We start from the raw sequence: 10,000 nt of genomic DNA, 5'->3' as shown, positions 1-10,000 counted from the left end.
GTTGTTGAGGTTGTTTACTTGTGATTGTTACTTGTTTTTTGTTATTGTCCATGTTTTAGTGTGGCTTATAATTGTTTTTGTTTTGGGGGGGTCTGTATTTCTATGTTTTTTATCTGTCAAATATTTTTTTCTCTGATTTGTGTTTATTTGTTTACCTATCTGTATAATTTTATATATCTTTTTTTATGTACATTTAAATTTTTATTTAGCATTTTACCTACTTCAATCTATCAGTTTCTTTTCGTGTCTTTTTTTAAAGGCCAGTTACTGAACCTATAGGCGATTATCTACTTATGCGTAAACTTTATATAAACATAAACTTTGTATCTGTGAATATCCGTCATTTTTTAAGGGTTATATTTAATTATGAATCTGAATGTTCAATTAAACCATTATAATTACCTATTGATATTATCACACACACACACACACACACACACACACACACACACACACACACACACACACACACACACACACACACAAACACACACAAACACACACACATACACACACACACACACACACACACACATACACACACACACACACACACACACACACACACACACACACACACACACACACACACACACACACACACACACACACACACACACACACACACCCTCCCTCCCTCCTCCCTCCCTCCTCCCTAGGAGCTCATAGATGGGTCGAGAGATAAGCTAGCCTATTAGGGGTACCTATTCTGAACCTTGTTTGTTTTGCCGATTTAATTGGGGAAGAGGAAGGCCAATTTTTCAGAGTGTTTGGGGGGCGTGGCTAGGCGATAGAATGGTACCGGGAGAATGGGTAAAAAGGCCGAGGTTTTTTTTTTCGATTATGTTTTCCGATTTTTTAAATTATTTACTTTTATTTATTTATTATTTTATTTTATTTTATTTTATTTATTATTTATTTATTTATTTATTTATTTATTTATTTATTTATTTATGATGCTATTTATAATTGTAAGAGGATTTTTTTATTTTTTATTGTGTGTGTGTGTGTGTGTGTGTGTGTGTGTGTGTGTGTGTGTGTGTGTGTGTGTGTGTGTGTGCGGGAACCCCATAATTATGAGGTGGGGGTATGAATGGAAGGCGCCTGGTTAATGGGACTGATTGGAAGGTGGCCTCAAGGTGGTGTTCTGGGACTTCTTGTTTTTTTTTGTTTTGTTTTTGCTGCTGTTGTTGTTGTTTTTGACGAGGGACATTAGAGGGGCAAGAGAGAGAGAGAGAGAGAGAGAGAGAGAGAGAGAGAGAGAGAGAGAGAGAGAGAGAGAGAGAGAGAGAGAGAGAGAGAGAGAGAGATTCAGATTCAAAGAAGGAGAGAAAAAGAGAGTTTGAAAGAAGGAGAGAAAGAGAGAGAAAGATTCAAAGGAGAGAAAGCGAGAGAGAGATTCAAATAAAAAGAGAGAGCGAGAGAGAGAGAGAGAGAGAGAGAGAGAGAGAGAGAGAGAGAGAGAGAGAGAGAGAGAGAGAGAGAGAGAGATTCAGATTCAAAGAAGGAGAGAAAAAGAGAGTTTGAAAGAAGGAGAGAAAGAGAGAGAGAAAGATTCAAAGGAGAGAAAGAGAGAGATTCAAATAAAACGAGAGAGCGAGAGAGAGAGAGAGAGAGAGAGAGAGAGAGAGAGAGAGAGAGAGAGAGAGAGAGAGAGAGAGAGAGAGAGAGAGAGCGAGCGAACTGCAGAATCTCGATCGCCTCCATAATACCTCGACCTACCTAAGCTTCTACAATAGCGGCGAGACTTGCCATCACCCTGAGACGCTGTCGTTAGCACCGGCCGAGGACAAAGAGGGAGAGAGGGGGAAAAAAGAGGCGAGTGATTTACGAGGAACGAGAAACAAAGAGTGCGAGAGTGACCCATACGCTCTCGCCACGATCTCTTCCCCACGCAGATGCACGGCCGATAGATGGTATTGAGTGTCGGGAGAAATTTACATAAACATTGAATATCTGCGTGAAGGAGGAGGGAGGAAGGGAGGAAGGGAGGAAGGAGAAGATTGGAGGTGAAGGAGAGGAGGGGTCGAGGTAAAGGAAAGAGGAAGAGGGTTGGAAGTGAAAGAGAGAGAGAGAGAGAGAGAGAGAGAGAAGAGCAAGATACCGATTGAGGCAGCCTACGGATAACTGGCGAAGACGTGGATGGCAGTGGCAAGATGTAGAGAGAGACGAGATGAATGCCTTAACGTGATAGATTATAGAACGTGATAGATGCTGTGAAACCTCTTGGAAAGGACGGCCCTCGGTGCCCTCATTATGGGGTGGGGGTGGGGGGGGGGTTAAAGATACAGAGAAGGACATGGCTGATGGATGAAGGGAAGAGTTTACTCGAAAAAGAGGGGGATGTGGATGAGGATGTAAATAGTAGAAAAAAATAACAATACTCCATATATTTACGGAAAGATGATATTAAGTGTAGTTATTTAAATGGAACACGAAGGCAACCATATACTAACCATTCCGCTAAAAATAATGTACGAAATATTTTACAAAACAGTACCAAACAGGTGAACGAATATTTAACATTGGATCTTTTAATCCAGTTCTCTCAGGTTCTCCAACAGTAGCTGTAAGCTTCATCTTGAATTTCGATATTGTTGTTTTTTTCTTTTCAAATCCTTCCTGGAAAAAAAAAAAAAAAAAACACGGCTCCCGAGAATTCCCAGGTATTCTTTACCCAAGCGTGATATATATCCTACTTAATTATTAACGATATACCCACCACGACTGCAGGATGCTATTGATAATGATGGATAAACAGAATTCTCGCGGAGAAGCTGCTACAACTACCACGCCTGCTGTGTGTTCTGGCCCTCGAGCTGGAGTTGACGCCGAGAGCCACGTAGTCGGTGAAGAGGCAGGACGAGTGATCGAGGAATTCTGCAGCGATGAGATCCTTAATCATTAGCGCAATCCTTAAGTTTCCAAACCTCCTCGCGAGGGAGCGGAGGAGGCGAGGAGCACACTTCCAGGAGGATCTAGGACTCCGAGAAGGGGAGGGGGTCGTGGAAGGTTAGAAATAGGGAGGGAGGGAAGGAAAGAAGGAGGAGGAGGTGTGGAAGGGGATGAAGGGGAGGGGGTGATCCCTACAAAATCACCTCTTCTCCCCTCCACTATTTTTTTGTTTCCATCTTCCTCCTTCCTCTTTCTCTTATTTTTTTCCCTCCTCTTCTCTCTCTCCCTCTTCTTCCAGGGTATATATATATATATATATATATATATACTTACCTGGAGACTCGTTGGTAGCATAGACATGCGAGGCCTCACATACTTAGATGTTATGCCATGAAAGAGTCGATGGAGTGTTTATAATTATGTGGTTTTCCCTGCGGCTTCTCAGGGTCCGAGGAAGGGAGGGGGGGGGGGGTAGGAAGGGGAGGGAAGTAGGATATTTACTCACTGTTTAGATATTCATGGGCTTAAACTTCCTTCGATTTGGATATAGAATTTGTTTGCCGTTCTGTGATATTTCTCTGGAGATGTGTATGGTGAAAATCGAGAGTAATGACCACATGTATCTCATGTTTATGGAAAGACCCATTGTTTTATTTCGATTTACAGTACGTAGATATTTTCCCTCTTGCTTTAATTTCTCCCATGGAAGAAGTTAAACACCAGTAGCTTGCCCAGGCTGAGAAGCACATGGTTATATACACTCACAGTAGCTCTTTTCTTTCCCTACCCATGTGTGTATATCTTTTATGGTTACCATTCCGTGTCTTTTTCAGGCAAATGTTTCCTCAGATGAAGTTTCGAGTGTCAGGGCTAGACCCCAAAGCCAAGTACATCCTCCTACTAGACATCGTAGCGGCAGACGACTGTAGATATAAGTTCCATAACAGGTATCCGAGTCTACCCAATTTCAGCTACACAAACCACTTCTCTCTTTTTAACTTTTATGTTTGCCCAGACGACCATTTCTCTGCTCTTTCTCTCTCTCCTTTTCTTTATTTATTTGTGTCTCTCTTTCTTTCTTTCTATCTCTATTTTTTTTTTATATATATATTTATTATGGCTATGCCTTCCTTGGGTGTGGCATCTCCGGCTTCCCGACTTTCTTTTGTTTCCCGCTGCGCTTTCTATTTTTTTTTTTCCTTATGTTCTTATTATTTACTTTTGGCGCTGATGACTGATGATTTCCTCTTTCGCCTCCACCATTTTTTTTTGTCGTCTTTATTTCCCCGCTTTGGTAACCCCTATTATTTATTTTCATATCTGTCATGTATTCTATCAAAGTCTGTTATTATTCTTGCAGACGTATGTTCCCTGCCTACAAGGTCCGTGTCTCTGGCCTTGACAAAAAAGCAAAATACATCTTACTTATGGACATCGTGTCAGCTGATGATTGCCGCTATAAATTTCACAACAGGTATTGTTATAGACAACCCCAGGTTAATCCACTATTATAGAAAACCCCAGTTTTAATTGATTGGAGGGCTTCATATCATATATATATATATAGTACACAGCCAACCTATATGACCCTTCCGATATAGAAACCCTTATAGAAGAGTGATTGTGTGTATATCAACAAAATTTCGAGACTTTGCTAATTTTGTACATACATGCAGAAGAAATATTTGTAAAGCCCCCTTACAATATATATTTATATATATAACCTCGAGTTCAAAAACCGTCTCTCTAGAAATCTCAAACTTTAGTTATAGCACAAACTTTTTTTATACATAATCCCCCCTCCCCTTCCCCCTCCCCCCACAACCTCAAAGATTGGTATTAGAACCTCTATCCCTCCCCCCCCTCATACCCTCCTCTACCCTCCCCCTTCCCCCTCCCTTTGCTTTCAGTGCACTGAACCAATAATAGATTTTTTTTTCCTATGCCTGTGTTATTCAGTCCTTTGTCCTCTTAATCAAAAGTTGATACATTTTATAGAGAATGCAAGGTCTTTACTGGGGACTAAGTAGAGCGTCGAAGCTTACATGATAAACTGACCTGCGACGAAAATATAGCGCGACACTGCTTGAGTTTTGAGAGAGTTCTGATCACTATACTGACAAGAGAGGATAGAAATGGATGGCAAAAGATATTTGATGATTAAAGAGAAAAAAGAAGAAAAAAAACATTGATAGATATTTAAAAAAACAAACAATGGAATATAAGAAAAGAAAAAATGTAACTGAATTGATTTCTGCTCTGTATGATATGAATATTTAAAAAGCTGTCACAGAACTCTGTCATGACACATTCCCTCTACCCCCGCCCCCCTTTGCCCTCTGTCCTAACCCCCCCTCCCCCCTCATCAGCGTATCTTGCCTCATCCCTTACTCACGCCCTCCCTGCCCACCCTTACCTTACCCATCAGGAGAATGAAAAAAAAAAAAAAAAAATCCCTTTATCACCTCAACGATCATATAAGGAATAAATTAATAAAAAAAAAAAAAAAAAGCAATAAAAGGAATAAATAATGGTGACCATGCTGATGCAACAGAATCTACGCCACGAGACTGGTCAATGAGCTCTGACCTGACCTGACCTATCCAGAGACTTGATTGCATGTTTTATCCACCCCTATTTTGATTATCATTTATTTCCTGCATTGTATTTATTCAAATTCTCTTTTTCTTGCATGTGCCGGATTCAAGGTTGTTTCCCCAAAGTAGTCTTATAGAACTTAACACAATCTCCTTATTATTTTTTTTTTTTTTAATTTGTTTGTTTGTATTTTATATCCTTTTTATTGGAAGATTCTTTTTTCCTATCTCTTTCTCTCTTTCCCTCTCCTTCCATTTTATCTTATAAGGAATTCAGATAAGAACGATCTGTATAATAGTCTGTTTAATAGTCAGTGATAATTAACAGATGGTTTTCAATTCTGTTTTTTTTAATCATTTGATAAAAAAGTTCATGATTTTTGACAAGATGATGCAATCAACATTTCAGTAGAGAAAATATCTTGATTATTTATTTCATTAATAACTTCATTTAGTAATAATAATACTATCCATATCTCATTCTGTCATGGCTGATAATAATTGTATTTAATCTATCAGCAATGTCTCTTTTCATAAACATGAAAAATATGATAATGTGAATGATCATGATGCCAATGATGATAATAATAAACTTAATAGTAACAGCGATAATAATAAAGATAATGATGATTCCTTAGACGTAATTACTATTTTAATTACTAGTTAGTTTTCAAAAATATCCTTAATATAAAGGGAATAGTCATACCTGTATATAGTAGAAAAATTAATGCTTAAAAATAGACGGTTCCCTCTGCATATATTTGCTATTATGTTGCAATCTGTTTCATTAAATATTTTCTGGGATTTAGAATGCACTAAAATAATACTTATCACGTTTAAAGTTTTGCCAGAAAGAAGTCAATATGTTTGTTTGTTTGTTTCATTGTTTTATTCTGTTAATTAAATAGTATATTCATGTCACAGTTATTTGAGATTCATGTTTTTTGTGAAATGTATGAGATACTGATATATGGAAATGAGTTTCAATATATAATCCTAGGGAAGCAGTGTTCTCAGATATAAAGAAAAATATTTCCACAGTGTTCCTAAAGATAAACGATTTTTTAAACAATCTTTCTGATATAAAGCAACGTTTCCATGTAGTTTTTCTCGATACAAAAACAAAAACAAAAAAAAAATAAAACAGATCTAATTATCGTGACCAGTAATACATCTTAACAAAATAAAAAAATAAAGATGAAATGTTGATTGCACGTTTGGAATTGTAATATATATGTATATCATGCTTAACAGTATTCATGCTAGGATTACTTTTCATGTCATGCTTATTGTATTATGCTGTATATTTCATGACCAATAAGCTTCCTCAATGAAATCATTCATAAAAGTTAATAATTTGATAACAGGAAGTGGTTAAAGTCTTCAGAGTAATATCCCTAGTTCTGTAAAAAAAAAAAAAAAAAAAAAAAAAAAAAAAAAAAAAAAATCTTTTTTATATTGATTTCAATTAACTGGACTTTTTTTTTCTTTCACTTCTTGTTTTTTGTTTATTTATTCCATGCTCCTTTGATGTAATAAACCTATGTTCATTTTGAAAAAAAAAAAAATCATGTTACAATACCACATCCCATAAAAAAAAAACAAAAAATTAATGAGAAAAAAAAAAAAAAATTCTAAATACATTTTTTGTTTCAAATATATTTTCTCCCTCATACATGCCACTCATACTCGACCCCCCTCTCCTCATAGCAGGTGGATGGTTGCTGGCAAAGCCGATCCTGAGATGCCGAAGCGGATGTACATTCACCCAGACAGCCCAGCGACGGGTGAACAGTGGATGCAAAAGGTTGTGTCTTTTCACAAGCTAAAACTCACGAATAATATCTCCGACAAACACGGCTTTGTAAGTATACCTTTTTTGTTCCTGTCTTTGTTTATTTATGTAGGTTTTTTTTTGTGTGTGTGTGTGTGTCATTTTATTGTTGGTGTTGTGTGTTTGTTTACTTTTTTTTTTTTTTTTTTTTTTTTTGCAAAGGGGAAGGTGGGGTAGGTTGGAAGCGGGTGCTGTGTGTGTTCCTCTGTTGTCAGGAAAGGGGTTAAAGGGACGTTGCTTTGCAGGTTTTAGGTCTTCGGGTTTATAAATGCACATAGTTTCCCGGGCAATTACATCTGTAGGGGAGCTTCTGTACTTGAGTATTTATATACACACAAACTTTCATAAATATAAATATATATATACATACACATACACATACACATACACATACGCATACACATACACATACACATACACATACACATACACATACACATACACATACACATACACATACACATACACATACACATACACATACACATATACGTATACATATACATATATATACAAATACACATAAACATATACATATAATATACATATACACACATATACATATACATATACATATACATATTCATATACACACATGCGTTTAGGCTGAGGGAGGGCCATACAAACATCATATGATCTTACCCAAGAAATAACAACAAAGCTTAAATAAACATAATACACTCAGCCTTGCAATCCATCCCACCGTTTTCCCATTAAAGAACCTCATTTGTCATTGCAAGCCAACCAGTGGACAACATGTAAAGATCTTGCAAACAGCCATGCACACTCAAGTCAGTCAGCCAGCAAATAGTTGTACACAATCACAAGATAGGAAAAAGTACTAGTAAAAAGATCTTTTAGGAAATTTTATATATAGTTGTTTTCTACCTAGTTCAAATATATCACATACAGGCAATTACATTCCTTCAACACCTCTCCTCCAAATAGCACACACAAACGCAAAATAATTCACCAGTTTCTCTCCTAATTATAACCAACACCCAACAAATACTTCTCCCACCCTCCCCAGCCCAACCTCTCCCTATCACCCCCGAAGACACAGTAATTAATTTCCACCACGGTAGGGGCGAACCACGCATGCGCGACGGCGGTGCGTGTTCGGTCGGGTACCCACACTTCGTTTTCTATTGTGGAGCTCCGTGTCCCTCTCGTTTTCTGTTGTGTGTTGCTTGTCCGTACACGGGCCTTGCACAGACGTACATCTTGCCTTCCCGGGAGAAGAATACTTAATTTCATGTAATGATTCCTTCGCAAACTGTGCTTTGTGGGTTATAATGAAATTGATGTAGCGATGTGTGTTAGCATATATGTTGTTGTTTTTTTTTCTTTTTTTTTATGAATGAATAGTGATGTGAACGTTCTGGTTAGTGGGGTGAGGGTGAGGGAAAGGGAGGGAAAGGGAGGGGCATGGGGGGGGCGGGAGGCAAGGGGCAAGGGGGTAAGGGGTAGGGGGAGTATGTGTTGAATGTTGAATTACCTTATGCTCGGCCGTATGATCGATTGCCTCATTGTCTTGAAATTTAAGAGTGTGGACTTTTTATTTAATTAGCTAGCGGAGTTTGTTTGAGAGTCGATTCCCGGATATTCTTGTTATGATTTATTTGAAAGGGTATTGGAGTTTTAGAATCTGATATATACGTATATGTATATATGTATATATAGTTAGATAGATAGATGTATATGTATTGTGTGTATGTTTATGTGTGTGTGTGTGTGTGTGTGTGTGTGTGTGTGTGTGTGTGTGTGTGTGTGTGTGTGTGTGTGTGTGTGTGTGTGTGTGTGTGTGTGTGTGTGTGTCGCAATACCAAACAAACAAACAATCACATAGCTCTACGGAAAAGAAATAAAACCAAACAGAAAGGACCAATGCGCGGCCAGGAAAGGGAAAATCGCCGTCCAATCCCGTTTCACGAAGCCGACGCTCAAGCTCCGTCCAAGAATTCGGACTCAAAACTCCTGCTAATGGCTGGATCAGATAACCTCCTGGACCCCGTTACGACGAACATATAAACCCTTAATGACTACGCGTATTATCCCGGAGCCTCGTCCGAAATCAAATAGGTAGATAGATCAATCAGCAACAATAGATGACAATAACAATCCTTAATGGACAATAACTCTGCCGGTTGCACTAGGTCGTTGCACAGGGGTGGGCTTTTAACGAGGTGGTTCTATAGTTAATATGCAAATTAGTTGTGCTTGTTAACCGACTCGGACAATCGGAGGAACTGAGTGATTCTTGGGGTTGATGGGAGAGGCTGGGCTCGGAGATGGAGATGCTGGATGAAGAGATGAGGATGCTGGGTGGGAGAGGGAGATGAGAGAGGAGGAGAGGGCGAGGGAGTGAGAGAGAGAGAGAGAGAGAAGGAGAGGAGAGGAGGAAGAGTGAGAGAGAGGAGGAGAGGAGAGGAGGAGGGGTGAGAGAGAGAGAGGAGGAGAGGATGAGGAAGTGAGAGAGAGAGAGGAGGAGAGGGTGAGGGAGTGAGAGAGAGAGAGAAGGAGAAGAGAGGAGGAAGGGTGAGAGAGAGAGAGGAGGAGAGGATGAGGAAGTGAGAGAGAGAGAGAAGGAGAGGATGAGGATGAAGGGTGAGAGAGAGAGGAGAGGATGAAGGGTGAGAGAGAGGAGGAGAATGATGAGGAGGTGAGAGGGAAG

The 10,000-nt window shown here is 38.8% G+C and overlaps 1 protein-coding gene across 4 annotated transcripts in view; it reads left to right on the top strand.

Annotated features, from left to right (window-relative positions):
* LOC125044003 (T-box transcription factor TBX3-like) overlaps positions 1–10,000 on the top strand; it is a 213,484-nt gene that overhangs the window by 59,021 nt on the left and 144,463 nt on the right. For 2 of the 4 annotated variants that reach the window (XM_047640414.1, XM_047640413.1), the window contains exons 2-4: positions 3,729–3,842; positions 4,256–4,369; positions 7,203–7,356. In XM_047640414.1, the coding sequence (XP_047496370.1) occupies positions 3,729–3,842; positions 4,256–4,369; positions 7,203–7,356 (382 nt within the window). The remainder of the gene's footprint in view (positions 1–3,728; positions 3,843–4,255; positions 4,370–7,202; positions 7,357–10,000) is intronic. The other 2 variants (XM_047640416.1, XM_047640415.1) reach the window with 2 other exon arrangements.

The sequence above is a fragment of the Penaeus chinensis genome, chromosome 35 (assembly GCF_019202785.1).
Source record: "Penaeus chinensis breed Huanghai No. 1 chromosome 35, ASM1920278v2, whole genome shotgun sequence".
NCBI classification, from domain to species: domain Eukaryota; kingdom Metazoa; phylum Arthropoda; class Malacostraca; order Decapoda; family Penaeidae; genus Penaeus; species Penaeus chinensis.
The sequence above is the reverse complement of the archived record's forward strand: the minus strand, read 5'-3'. Positions and strand labels throughout refer to the sequence as shown.